The 15123-nt window shown below is 39.9% G+C and overlaps 1 protein-coding gene across 2 annotated transcripts in view; it reads left to right on the plus strand.

Annotated features, from left to right (window-relative positions):
- Positions 1 to 48: 48 nt before the first annotated feature.
- PHC3 (polyhomeotic homolog 3) overlaps positions 49 to 15123 on the plus strand; it is a 56593-nt gene continuing 41518 nt past the window's right edge. For both annotated transcript variants that reach the window (XM_063131989.1, XM_063131990.1), the window contains exons 1-6: positions 49 to 91; positions 2501 to 2651; positions 3689 to 3847; positions 5824 to 5901; positions 6980 to 7138; positions 12036 to 12134. In XM_063131989.1, coding sequence (XP_062988059.1) covers positions 2523 to 2651; positions 3689 to 3847; positions 5824 to 5901; positions 6980 to 7138; positions 12036 to 12134 — 624 coding nt within the window. In that variant the 5' untranslated portion in view covers positions 49 to 91; positions 2501 to 2522. The remainder of the gene's footprint in view (positions 92 to 2500; positions 2652 to 3688; positions 3848 to 5823; positions 5902 to 6979; positions 7139 to 12035; positions 12135 to 15123) is intronic.

Genomic DNA, 15123 nt, shown 5'->3' on the forward strand with positions numbered 1-15123 from the left:
CCTCTAGGCTGCGAGGCGCGTGCGCGGTGCCTCCCTGTGAGGGAGGCGAGAACATGGCGGAAGCGGAGTGAAGGATTTGTACGCCAAGAGGGTGCGTTTTATTTCTGAGGTGGATGAGCTGCGCGCGGAGGTGGGGGAGGAGAGGGGAGGGGAGAGAAGGGCCGGCAGCGCGGGAGGAGGGGGGGGGCGCTACGGTGCGTGCGCGAACTGTTACCTCAGGCGCTCGCGGGCGCTAGTCCTGGGGGACGAGCCTCTCCCTGGGGCGAGCTTTTGTCAGTTAGGGGACGGGGAAGGCAGTGGGCCCAGGCAATGGTTTCTCTTGGCACTGCCTGGCTTTGCGGGCAGCGAAGACCCGTGCACTGCCCCTGCGCAGGGGGCAGGGATGGGAAGGATGTTCGCTGCCGTTCCCTTCAGTTATAAGCCTGTTTTCTCTCAGCTGCTGGGGTAGGGTGGCTACTTCTTTTCCGGCAGGATCAATAAAATGTGTGGCAGGTAGAAATTCAGCAGGGGCAGATTACCCTCGCCGCCAAGCTCAGTCCCTTTTCCCGCCCACTAGGGGTTGAGTTGTAATGGTTGGATTTCTGCCTGCTGTGCCGTTCATTTATACATTTAAATTATTCTTAGGCTGCTTTCCTCACAGCTGTTTGAAGTAGCTTACTAGAGCTACTACTGTAGCCTAAACTACAGAGAGCCTTACAGCAAGGTTAACACATTTTATTGTGGCATGAGCTTTCATGGGTTTGGATCTACTTCATTAGCTGCATCTGATGAACTGGACTGTAGTCTGTCAAAGCTTATGCCACAATAAAATCGGTTAATTTCTACAGTGCCATAAGGCACCCTGTTGTTGTTGTTGTTGTTGTTGCTGCTGCTGCAACAGACAAATACAGTTGCCCATCTAGAAATTTGTATAGTGTAATAGCTAACGTTGCAATCCTATACATGTCTCTTCAAAAACAAAAAAATTCTATACAACTTTCTCCCTGTAAGTGTGTATAGCAGGGGTGGGCAACCTGTGATGCTCCAGGTGTTGGTCTGCATTTCCATTCATCCCAGACCATTGGCCAGGCTGGCTGAAGCTGCTGGGTGTAAGGTTCCAACAACATATGAAGGCCTGCAGGTTGCTGGCCCTTGGAGTATAAGATTGCAGCATAAGGGTGCAATCCAATGCATGATTAGACAAAAAAAGGCCTACAACTCCCAGCATTCTCCAATCAGAATGCTAGGGTTGTAGGTCTTTATTTTGTCTACATAAGAGCAGCCTTGCTGGATCAGACCAAGGGTCCATCTGGTCCAGCATTCTGTTCACACAGTGATCAACCAGTTGCCCGTGGGAACCTGCAAGCAAGACATGAGTGCAACAGCAACCCCCTCCCTCCCTCCCATGTTACCCAGCAATAGGTGTTTATAGGCATATTGCCTCTGATACTGGAGGTAGTATATAGCCATCATGACAACTATAAATAAGTTTATAACCTTCCCCTCCGTTAATTCATCCAATCTCCTTTTAAAGCCATCCAAATTGGTGGCCATCACTACAACTTGAGGTAGTGAATTCCATAGTTAGACGCTGTGTGCAGAAGAACTTCCTTTTATCTTTCTTGAATCTTCCACCAATCAAGGATGACCCCGGGTTCTAGTATTATGTTTAAACATCCATAAGATTTCTCTCTAAGCGACTGAGCGGCGAATCATGAAGACACCTGTTCCAATCTCACCTTACCGGGTTGCTCTAAGGATTGCAACTAGATAATGTGTGGGAAATGCTTGGAACTCTTGGAAGCACTGTGCAAATGTTAGGTATTTTATTTATTTTAGGGATTTCTCCCAAAGTGGATTGCAACCCCCAAAAGTTACTAGTATAATACAATAAAACATTCCCACATTAAAACTCCATTAAAACTACATAAAATCCAATAAGTAGAAAAGCAGCGTAATGCAACAAAACAATAAAACATCAGCTTTAACAAATCACAAAATATAACAGAATGTAAACAAGAGCAATAACTGAACCTCCCCTTAATCAAAAAACAGACAAAAGTGTATTACGTTTTTTAAAAAAAGTGATAGTGTAGTGGCTAGATTGTTTTGGATTTATGCTGCAATCCTGTGCACACTTATCTGGAGTAAGCCTCATTGAACACATTACGTTTTATTTTTGAGTAAACATGCATAAGATTGTGCCATTAAACTGTGAGACCCATGTTCAAATCCCTGTTGGTCATAAAACTCAGTAGGTGACCTTGCTAAAAAGGGTGCTCTTTACTTTTGAAATGTCTACAACATCCTTGGGATGCAGGCTGTTCTTGCGTTCTACAGATGTGGAGCTGCAAGTGAAAGACTGGGACTTGCATTCTTGGATGGCCTGGGAATGGAATTTAAACTTCCTCTTCTGACAAGATCAGCTTGCGTGTTTCTCTTCAGCTTCTAAACAATGGAATGTTGCATCAATTTGAGCCATTTATGCCTGTGCCTGTGTTTTGTTGTTTTTCCTCATCAGGTGAAAGAATCATTCCACAGCTATGGAGAATGAACCAAGTACAACAACATCTTCCACATGCACAACGACCGTTGCCACAACATCTTCTCCCTCCCGTACACAGCCACCTCAGATATCTGTCTATAGTGGCTCAGATCGACATGCTGTGCAGGTATTTGATAGACAGTATACAGCTGATTGATATAAATGTTTGAAATAAATAATAATATAGGGGGTTGCAAAAACATTACCAAATGGCCATGTTACAAGTGATTGCAGGAGGCAATGATTGCAGGCGACATTTCATTTAGGAAGGCAAAACAGCTTTTTTGGTCCTGCCTACCTATGCCTCCTTTTGCAAAACAGTTCAGTTCCAGCATTATCTCCAGATCCAACCAGAAAAAGCAAAGAAAGGAACTAGGACAGTACTTAACCACGTAGTTCCGCCCCAATCCCTCTTTCATGTTTCATTTCCTGTCTCTCTCTTCTCATTTTTTTTTTATTCCTTTCTTACTCCTACCTCATTCCTCTCTGTTTTCCTTGATTCTTTCTAAATTCTTCCCTGTCACATTTATCTCCGTCTCCCACTCTTCTCAGATCTTACCTCTGCTGTTTTTCCCTGTTCCTTGTCAAAAGTATAGGATCACATGGAACCTAAAAATGTGAAGGATAACTTAGTAAACATTTGTGTTTGGTAGTTGCATGCTGGATGATTATAATATCTTGTTGCCAGAGAGAGAGGCTCTGCAGTAAGTTAGTATTTTGCACAACAATGTGATATTTTGTTGAGAGAGGCATTGTCTATGTGCTCTTGAGGGCTAGACTGTTTATGTGGATGTTATGCAGTGTGATGAGAACTTGATAGGTTTGTCCAGATCAAGAATGATGAGCCTAACTTCACGCTATGGTGATTGCATGACTTCTGTTGCTGTCCTGCATCTCCCACGTGCATCTCTCCAGTAAACCCTAACCTTAGATATGCAGGCTTGTGTTCCCAGCTTGTTCATACAGGTAGCAATGAGGACGATGGTTTCTACATCATATTAAGTACTTTGCCCAAAACAACTAAAATGGTCGTGGCAATTGAATTGGGGCTATGGTGCAGTTCCTTGGAATTGCAGGCTATGATGATGCTTGAATGATTAATGTGGTAGCATTAATAAAACTTCTATTTTTGCCACTCTACTGATGTTGCTTTAAAACCTGCAGGTTATTCAGCAGGCCTTGCATCGTCCTCCTAGCTCTGCAGCACAGTACCTTCAGCAGATGTATGCAGCTCAGCAGCAGCATCTAATGTTACAAACCGCTGCTTTGCAACAGCAGCATTTGAGCAGCACCCAGTTCCAGAGTCTGGCCAGCGTTCCACAGGTGAGACTAGGATAGATTAGAAAATAATTATCTGGAAACTAACCTTAAGTTCTACCAAACAATTCTGTTTTTATTTTCATTTTATCTTGTACACCGCTCCGAAATTTTCAATGGGGATCAGTATATAAACATTATAAATAAATAAATAAATAAATAAATAATTCAATAGTGCTTTTATCTTAATGTAGTGGTTTCTACCTTTTTTTAAAAAAAAATATCTTGAGCACTGGCCATCACTTACTGCACAGAGTTCTACCTAGTACATTGAAGATAAGATAAGCTGACCAAGCTAGGCAATGTTCTTTCCTTATATTTACTTTTATTTATTTATTTATTTATTTATTGCATTTTTATACTGCCCAATAGCCAAAGCTATAGGTAATCAAACTGCCAATTAATATCTTGCTGTTGTGTGAAAGGGTTTAAGCCAGCAATTTTATGCCTTGTTTTTTTCCCATTAGTAGTGGGAGACTGAGCCAGTTCAGCCTTTACTTGAAAATAATCAAATTACTACCTCAAATCATTAACTCTGACTATCTGGTCAGTTTCTAATCAGTTGTATACTTTGTATGAACAATTCAGGTGTCATGTCACATTCTTAGTTGTGGATGTTCTCGTGCATCAACATTATTTGTGTTTTGTTTCAATACATTTCTACACCATCCAAACATTTCTAGTTGGTGTTCAAATATATAAAAAAGAAAAAAATACAACAATAGAGGCATATTTTATATACAATTTTTAGCTCCTTTCATTTGTATAGTGTGCAACAGTCATCAACTGATTTTGTTATTATATGTACATTTAAAATTAAGAATTTGAAAAGATGGCTTTTTTCACCTTGACTAACGATATTATTAAAATATATTATAAAGACCACTAATACAAATAATACTAGAAACCACTCTTATTTGAGCCTTATCAGTAAACATGCACTGCTCATTACAGATGAAGTAAAAATAATTTTGAGTAACTTAGGGCGCAATTCTATGCATGTTTAGATAGAAAAAAAGAACTACAGTTCCCAGCATTCCCCATCCAACGTGGCTGGCTGGGGAATGCTGGGAGTTGTAGGCATTTTTTTTCTGCCTGAACATGCATAGGCACCCTTATTTAGGTAACTGTGAGACACTTGTTTCAAAATTTTGAATAAGCCCTAAATTTATATTCTGGATATAAGAATATTTGCTGAATCTGAAAAACAACAACATAATAACCTTCAGCAATTCTTCAGTTCATAAGATGCTGAGAGTTGTATCAGGAAATTAATCACATGCAGGTCTACTATTCCTTAGAATAGATTTGAATTATTATTTGTAGCCTTACAGTAGAATATGGATATGTAAATTTTATAATTTAAATAGCAGGTTAGGGCATGACTGTTCAGACAAAACGTTTCTCAACCGTGGTTTTAGAACTCCACAGTGTGGTTTTTACACCATTGTTGACAAATATGGTGTCTGGCGGAAATGTGTTGTTTGGCTTTTTCTTGTGCAGGCCCCTGGCTGTGGGTAGGTGGGAGAGAAAAGTATCAGAATTTTTGTGAAGAATAGAGAAATAAATGTATATTTGTTTGGTCTCTTCAAATATATAGTCAGAGATTGAAAGAGAATGGAGAGTCAGCAACCTCAAGTGAGATCAGTGGCTCCTGACTTGCCTGTCATACATCTCTGGGCCAAGATTGTTAAAATGTCTTATGGGAGTCAGCCTGATTTTTATAGATAAATGTGGTAGCCTGTGATTGACTCAAGATAGGTTCCAAAGGGGTGTTGTGTGAGCACCATGGAATTAATTACTGAGGTAGACAGGGAGTTCATTCTGGATAACATTTTCTATATCTTGACTGTGTAACCATAAAGAGGGACAAAGGGGTTGATTAGAGGGTTAAAGTGTCATGTGGCCATTTAGACCACTGAGCTAAACAATTTATCATATCCAGCATTACTTAAATATGTTTTATTGTGCTTGCTATTTAGGCAAATCTATCAGGTGGGAGGCAGTGTGCATCTCCCAATGGCAGCGTCACTCAACAGTCAAGCATGTCAGAGACTTCGGTAAGTATCTAAGCAAAACACATACAAGTTACCATGTTCATTCTCTGAAAGTAAGGAATGCTGCTGTTTATGTAAACATTTAATATAAATGATCATATTTACATTTTAATGCAAATCATTGGAGTAGTAGAAACCTGCATTTTTATCTCTCTGCCATTGGTCTTAATGCATTTATATATTTAGAAATTATTTTTTAAAAATCTGCCATTGAAAATGCCCCTTGCTGAACTCCTGGTATTACATGTTGTCTTGCATTAATATAAAGATCTTGTGTCTTTTTGGAAGACATTAGATATAGGCTTTTCCAAATCCCTTAGAGAAGGAAATTCCTCCATAGTAGTAGTTAAGAGTCTTAACATAGAATCCACTTGACTTCTACAAGGGTGAAAACATCAGGAGCTAATATCACACTGGGTTTGGTGTTAATTAAATTTAGCCAGAATCTAGACATCGTGACTGCACCTGGAGAAACTTTAATGACATTTCCAAGAAGGCAACTATTCTACAAGATTGCTGAACATTTTACCACAATCAAAATGTTTAAACTCTACAATTAAAATGAGACATCTGCTTATGATCAAGTATCTCAGAAGTGAAATGGAAGATTTCCTGTATCAGAATTGATAGCTCTTTAATTTACATATTTAAACTTATCTTACAGTGCAATCCTATGCATGTTTAGACAAAAAATATCCTACAATTCCATACATTTCCCAGCCAGGTTGGCTGGGGAATGCCGGGAATTATAGGAGCTTTTCCTGCCATGCATAAGATTGCACCCTTAATATATTTTAGCAATGGTTAAAAATGTAAAACCATGTCAAGTCGTCTTCTTGATGAACATGTAGTGCTTAAAGATACTGGATAAAATGTAACTTTGAAAGCTGAGACTCCAGGATTTTACCAACCCAGATGCTCCACTACCGAGCACAACTGTATAAATCAAACAGATTGGGCAATCCTATGCATGTTTACATGCAATCAGTGGGACTTACTACTGCGTAGAATTGTAGCCTGCCTGTCTATAAAATTGTGGTATGAGGGTAGTTAATAAAAAAAAATACTTTTGTTTCCTTAGATTAATCTCTCTGCTTCTCCTACACCTGCACAGCTAATAAGCCGTTCACAGACCTCCAACACTAGTAGCAGCAGTCTTACCCAACAGACCATGTTACTAGGGAGCACCTCTCCTAGTCTCACTGCAAGCCAGGCTCAGATGTACCTCCGAGCTCAAATGGTAAGACTTGCAAGCTAATCTTTTAGAATTATTGTTGAAGTATGCTACGGTTTATTTGTTCTTTTTCTTTTTATGCCCCAAGCTTCCTTTCCTTTGCTCTTCTGAGTTTCCAATAAAAATTGGCATGGGGTGTTTGTGCTGATGTGGTTTGGTTTTCGCCAAACGTGGCGCTGTTCATTATAGCCAAACATCTCCACTTTGGTCTCGTCTGTCCAAAGGACATTGTTCCAGAAGTCTTGTGGTTTGTTCAGATGCAACTTTACAAACCTAAGCCGTGCTGCCACGTTCTTTTTAGAGAGAAGAGGCTTTCTCATGGCAACCCTTCCAAACAAACCATACTTGTTCAGTCTTTTTCTAATTGTACTGTCATGAACTTTAACATTTAACTTGCTCACTGAGGCCTGTAGAGTCTGAGATGTAACTCTTGGGGGTTTTGCAATTTCTCTGAGCATTGCACGGTCTGACCTTGGGGTGATTTTTCTGGGATGTCCTCTCCTGGGAAGATTGGCAACAGTCTTGAATGTTTTCTACTTTTGAATCATCTTTCTCACTGTAGAATGATGGACTTTAAATTGTTTGGAAATGGCCTTATAACCCTTCCCAGATTGATGGGCAGCAGCAATTGCTTCTCTAAGATCATTGCTGATGTCTTTCCTCCTTGGCATTGTGTTAACACACACCTGAATGCTCCAGACCAGCAAACTGAAAAAAAACTTTGGCTTTTATAGAGGTGGTCATACTTGCTGATGATCGATTAATCACGGGCATTTGATTAGCAGCACCGGTCTGCTACTTAGCATCTTAATTCCTATGGAAGCAGTAAGGGTGTACTTACTTTTTCACACATGGCTTCTCCATTTTGGCTTTATTTCTGTTAAATAAATCATGACACGGTGTAATATGTCATGTGTTGTTGTTCATCTAAGGTTGTATTTACCTAATTTTTAGACCTGCTAAGGAACAGATGATTGTTATTATGTCCTGATATGTAAAATCATACAATTCCAAGAGGGTGTACTTTCTTTTTCACATGACTGTAGTAGCACTGTTTAGAAGAGCAGCTTGATGTTACTGGATGACTATTGATGCTTATACACAAACAAACATATAACAATCACTCACTATATTTCATGATGTTTACGCATGGAAAAGATTTACATTTAAAATGCCTGGGTCCTTTTATATTAGTGGTCCTTCTAGTTAGATGCTTTTCAACTGTTGTAATGTGCATATAGAATAAGAGGGCATTGCTTTCCAGTTTCTTGTGGTTTTCCAGTATATCTTTGGCCATTTCTACACCTTCCTTTTTTCCAGGCATTGTCCCGGGATCATCCCTGTGCATACAAATGACACACAGGGGATCCCAGGAGCAGGCAGAGATGATCCCTCGATTTTCTTGGGATAATCCTTAGGTGTAGAAAGGGCCTTTGTTTGGAAAGAAGAATAGCTATATAACCTTGTTTGTTGGTCTTTCACTGTTTTGGACCCCTTAATATATTGCATATGCTTTGTTTTTCTATTACTTTAGTTTGAAATGGACACCTCCCTGATAAATTTGCCTCAAATGTTCTTATTAAATTGAAAATCAGATTATATTTTGCCTCTGATGCAGAGAAGTGATGTGTGCATGGGGTGGGGGAGAAATAACTTCTACTAGCGCAGATTGTGACGTCTGGTGGTTTTTTTACAATCTCCTGGACTCACTTGTAGGCCTTGTACAATTCCTATTCTGTTTCAGAGAGCCCCTCAATTCTCAGGAACAGCTTTTTCAGGGGCAGGGGAAGGACAGCAGGTTTAAGTGGCTTGGGTGCATTGGTGAAAATCAAGTGCCCTGACTTGCCACCATTGGATACAACCACACAACTGGAGTTCTGGACATTCTCACTGCAATGAGACAAGCTGCTTGTAAAATTCTGCAACAGATGATCTGTTTGGCAGTAGAGCAAAACTACAGAGTATAACTGTACAGTTATGTCAACTGCTGAAAGACTGTAGTTCAGGCTTGCAAAGACTTGTCTATGGGGGATATTTTAACACTATGAATAGCGCAAATCTAATGGGCTTGAGGTTTCTTCAAATATTGGTGGTCTACTATGTTGCAACTTGCCATATTGTTGTGCAGGAGCTATATGTATGTACTATTGGGGAAAATAAACATCTCAAGAATATAATTCATGTAAATAGCAGTAGACAGTTTGCTATAAGTCTGAAGTTCATTATAGACAAGAATCTCTGGCAAGTTTGTACAGGAAATTGGATGCATGTGATAATGTAGAATAACTATCATGGCTAGAGATAGAAAGTTGGGCAGAGTGGATTTGCACTCCATTACAAATTTATTTCTGGATCATTTTGTTCATGCTCAGTGTCAGCCATTAGAAACTTACCTCACCACACTCTTGGTCAGTTTGACTTGGAATGAATGCCTTCTTGACTCCAAATATGGAGATTTATCAGACCTATGGCTTGTAGCTTTTCTCTATGTAACTCTTCGTTGCTACTAAATGGAATCAGCTGCTTTTAAAATAGTATTGAAGTGCCAGGGCCACTTTCGTGATTACTTATTTTCAAATTTATTTTATTTATTTATTTATTTATTTATTTATTTATTTATTACACTTATATACCACTCCCATAGCCAGGGCTCTCTGGGCGGTTTACAGAAATTCTAAAATTGAGATAAAAACAAGTATACAAAATTTAAAATTCTAAAACACAGAACATACACACATAAAGTATTAAAAACCGTTAAAAAAAACTAAACATGTGGGTGATTAAGATGTGCCGCCATATGCCTGGGCAAAGAGGAATGTCTTAACCTGGCGCTAGTTTGCCATGGGTGAGAGAATTGAATAGGTATGGAATTTAAATTGTTTCCCCGTTGATGTTTTTGACAGTGATGTGTAAAGAACTTTGGCTATTGGGGGAGTATAGAAATGTAATAATAAATAAATTGGTAAGGTATTATAAAGAAGCTTGTTTTGTTGAGACTGTTCAATTTGAGTTCTTCTGAGGATCTGGTTATTCTTTCATGGACTAACTTAAAGCATTAATGGGAAAAATCCTGTTCTAGTTTTGAAGAGAAAGGTATGATTCTTCCTCTGATCCAGTTTATGTAGGATGGGAAAGTTCTTTCAGCTTAAGGATCACATTCATTCCTGTGTAACCTTCAGGGGGATGCATTCTAGATGTGGGTGGGATGAAAGCACTGTTCTCTCTTCCATCCTTCTTTCTTCTTACTCTCACTGCATTTTCTCTCTGTCCACTAAGTGGAGCCCCTTTCTCAGTGCACAGGGAGAAATCCAGTTGAGCTGGTCATGCAGGAAGAGAGCAAACTCTTCTTGCATCACCACCTCCCTGCATTTCCCTCATCTTTACCAATACTAAGGCAAGATGCTGGAAGCCACCAACTTAAGGTGCTTGGAGCACCTCAGGCAGCAGTTCCCAATAGATCTGCCTTCCTGCCTGCGTCAGTTCCCAGTATATCTGCCCTCCTGATTGGGAAACAGCTGATCACAGCAGGGAAGACGGAGCTGCTGTTTTAAGGCATTCCAAACACTTTGAAGTGGTGGCTCCTGACAGAGCAGTCTTCACTCACCTTTCTTGTTGGGAAAAACGAAACAAACCTTTGGGAACTGCCCCTTTAAGAAGTTCACTTCCCTCTGCCTTTGCCTTTTCTAAGGGTGGGGTTTCAGGATGTGGAGAGGCCTTGAGCAGGTTCTCGACAGGCTAGATGGCAAAATCTAGCAGGCCAAACGTTCCCTACCAATGATGGAGGGCAACCCTAGATTAATTCATATGGGAGAGCAAAAAAGTGGCAGAGGCAACACTTTTTTTGAGCAGCTGGTAATGGGATCTATGCACACACTTCCTGGCCAAGCCAATTCATTCCTAATGTGCTGTCTTTCAGAAGATCTTTCTGATCCTACTGGGCCCTATGTCTCTCTCAGGAGTTGGACATTACCCTGCAACATTGTGGTGGTGGTGATATTGGGATGTGCAGGTTCCATGTTACGGTTTCATGTTTGAAGTATGAACAAATCAGTGCTTGCCTTCCTGTTTCCTCAATCTCCCAATGCAAAGCTTCAGGTGGCGAGTTTTCATAGGGACCATAGCATGGGGGAAAGGATTAAACTCTCCTTTCCCACCCTCTGCAATCTCAGTGCTGCTCACCCTATCCTGTAACACACACACCTCCTCTGTGACTATTTACATTTATAAAACATGTGGGATAATTGCATTCACACAATTCGTCTCATGTCTAGTTTAGCCCTTTGAATCCAGGGCTTGAGACGGATCTGAAATCTAGGATAAGATGGAATGCTTGTTACCTTTAGGCAAGTTGGCATTGATAATAATGTAGCAGAGAACCTCAGTTGAAGGGAGGAAATTCACACCTGAGAAGAGGGACAGAGATGAAGGCGTGTGTGATCCTGCAGCCTGTTCCTGTAGATAAGAGGTAACTATATCTGTATGTAGTCCAAGAGGGGATTTTTAAAGTGACAGTCATGCAGTATGATGGAATTAATCAAAATTATTTCATAACAGTCTAAATAAAAGCGGCTGCTAAAACTGGAATAGTTTGTTATAAGTGTTGTTAGTCTAGCTGTACTAAAGTTCTCTGTCTGGTTTCAGGTCATCTCTGTGTGTTTTCTTAATTACTTTAAATACTAATTAATAGGAGCACTTAATTTGTTGAGGAAGTGTGATGAAAGAGATACTTGTGTGAAGTGATGAAAAAATTGAGCCATTCAGAAATGTTGAAAAGTTGTTCTGGAATATTACAGCAAATATTTGCAGCTTTTGGAAAAGCTGAGCTAAAGCAAGTATGTTAGTTAATTATGTGTGCACCCATGGTACAGTGTGTCTTTTAATTTTCTTTTTATTGCCTTCGCAGCTGATTTTTACACCTGCTACCACTGTGGCGGCTGTCCAGTCTGACATTCCTGTTGTGTCGTCATCATCTTCGTTTCCTTGTCAGTCTGCAGCTACTCAGGTGAGCTCGCTTGGATTGCATGAGCATGTATATGTAACCATTTCACAAAACCATTGTGAGGAATCATTATGTAATTCTTCTATTTGGTTTTCTTGCCGCATAATATCCTGATGAACAATAACACAATGTGGGGTGACCATATTGCACCAGTTTTAAAATCTCTTCACTGGCTGCCGATTAGCTTCCGGGCGAAGTACAAAGTGTTGGTTATTACCTTTAAAGCCCTACATAGTTTGGGTCCAGGCTACCTGCGGGATCGCCTTCTCCCGTACAATCCGCCCCACACACTCAGGTCCTCCGGGAAGAATCCACTTCAGCTAGCAAAAACTAGATTAACAACTGGTACCCAGAGGACCTTCTCTTCTGCTGCTCCCAGACTGTGGAATGGCCTGCCGGAGGAGATTCGTCAACTTGACAGTCTTTTAGAATTTAAAAAAGCAATAAAGACTGATCTATTCTGGCAGGCCTATCCAGTGAAATTTTAGAATGTTTTCAGGATGTTTTAATCATGTATGGTATGTTTAAATTCATTTTAATGTGTATTTTATATCATGTTTTTATACTGTTTGTTTTACACTTTGAATTGTTTTAGTTTTTGTGAACTGCCCAGGGAGCTTCGGCTATTGGGTGGTATATAAATAAATAATAAATAATAATAATATAATGTTAGAATCTTGGCAGAGTACAACATGGCTTTTCTAGAAGCACTAGCAGTAATGTATTTTAGATTACAAGACACTTTTTTATGGACAATACCCTAGAAAGAAGCATAATAGTAATTTAAATTACCGTTGTTGAGAGATACATTCCTTGCCTTATTAGCCATTTCATGTCTTTTTTTACACGTCTTACGAAAACGTACATTGCAAGTGATGTGTTTTGATAAACTTTCTAGAAGATACAAATATAGATTTTCTAAAAATGTCCACATAGGATAACTTTAAGTCTAAGAGCTAAATAAATGGCATTGTTGTAGTAATTATGACATTACCTGGTGTTTAAGATCACACAACTATTGCATTTTCTTGCAGGAAAAAACCCCTTTGAAAGAAATATGACATTCACTGTAGAGAATACTTAGAGAATAATCCTATGCCCCCCTTATACAGCATGTGACAAAGAGCTCCAACTTTGGAGGAGGAGATCTAATTGTAGATTCCACCCCCTCCCCTCCCAGTCACCACCAAAAACTCTGCAAAGGCTCCCTCTCCCCAGGTCAGAACTTCGACTTTGGGAAAGAAAGAAAAATGGTCTGTTGGGTGCAGGCCAGTGAGTGGGGAGGGGAGATGCTGTGGATCCAATGGATGGACTCTCAGCCCCTGCTCCCAGTTGAGAGGCCTGCCTCATGGGAAAATATGCAGATAGAGGATGGAGAGGCAAGAATAGCCTCTATGGCTTTTCCTACACTTATCAGGCAAGAGCCTGATAGGGCTTTAGATAGACAGAGGGCTCCAAGATCAGAAACCCTCTATCATTTGAGCTAGATGTCCTTAGGTTTGCTCCCAATACAGTTCTGTAAAATTTTAAGACAGCAGTTTTGCACATCCCAATTGATAAAACTTGTTTCTGTCAAGGCTATGATCCTAAACACACTTGAAATTGAGTTTAACTGCAGTTAATAGAACTGGCCTTGGGGAAGCTGGGGGTGGCGACAGCTGACAGAAAGCTCTGGCGTGGGCTGGTCCATGAAGTCACGAAGAGTCGGAAACGACTGAACGAATAAACAACAAGCAACAATAGAACTTATTTCTAAATATCCGGGTACAAGTAATATGGTTCAAATTCTTCCTACATTATTTTTAATTTCCCTCTGAGCAGATAAGACTGTGTTATACTAAAGGGGCAATGAAATAGAAATCTGTGGTCTACAAGACTGCATACAAGGCAGCATGGCCCTACAGAGTACTGTCAGGTGACTGTGAGTGGGGCAGAGAGATGAGATGTAGAATGTGTATTATATTAATATGAAAACATTATCCTAGATACTGATTGCATTAGGAATCCTACACCATGTGCAGCTTTGGTGAATCATCCCAAAGACAGGTGTAAATTTAAAGTGGTTGTGAGGCCTGTATGTAACATTGAGCCATCCTGATGGTTCTTATATTTTCCCCTTTTGTCTTATCTAATCAAGTGATAACAAGGTGACAACAGAGGAAGTCTATGGCTCAATTGAAAATGCCTATTTTTCATTCTGTTTTGCTGAAATCTAGTTCAGTCTTCCCCACCGTGGTGCACTCCAGCTGTTTTGGATTACAGCACCTATGATCCCTGATGACTGGCCATTGGCAATAATGTCTGGAACTGATGGGGGTTGTAGTCCAAAATATTTGGAGGGCACAACGTTGGTGAAGGCTACTCTAGTTGTTTATACAAGCATGAATTTGGTTGTGGCAAAATCAGTTGCAATGTCTATTTAATAAACGTATGAAAAATGGCTTTTATTGTCTATGAGGTACTGCCAATTTGCAGAAAACTACATTTATAAAAATAGTGGAGTGTGGGAAAAGCTTTGTAAGTTCAGAATATATATATACTGTACCTTTTGTGAACCAAATATTTATCGTTTGCTCTACTAGTCAAAACCAAATTCAAATTATGGATAGCACTGTTGGAGAAATTAAATATTTGCAAATCTTAAAGCTAATTTCATTCCTAAGAACAATGCTTTTAAAGATTGCATTGGTTTTGCTTGATAGGAAGTTGAAACTGGAAGTATGAGGATAAATGGTTTCATAACTGAGACTTTATCACCCAATCCTCACTGAATTGTAGGGAGGACTTATTAGACTAGCATTAGATAAAACCCCATGATTTACTGCAGCTGGTGAGATGGGAAAGAAGAAACAGAAAAGGGATCTATAATCAGTCCTGAAGACAGGACTGATTATAGATATTGTCTGATGCCTCCTTAGTGAGAAGTGGATTTGAAGATCAAACTGCAAGGATGAACTGTAAACTCCATTGGTAACAGTCCAATTGAAAACTC

Source organism: Elgaria multicarinata, chromosome 8 (genome assembly GCF_023053635.1).
Source record: "Elgaria multicarinata webbii isolate HBS135686 ecotype San Diego chromosome 8, rElgMul1.1.pri, whole genome shotgun sequence".
NCBI classification, from domain to species: Eukaryota; Metazoa; Chordata; class Lepidosauria; order Squamata; family Anguidae; genus Elgaria; species Elgaria multicarinata.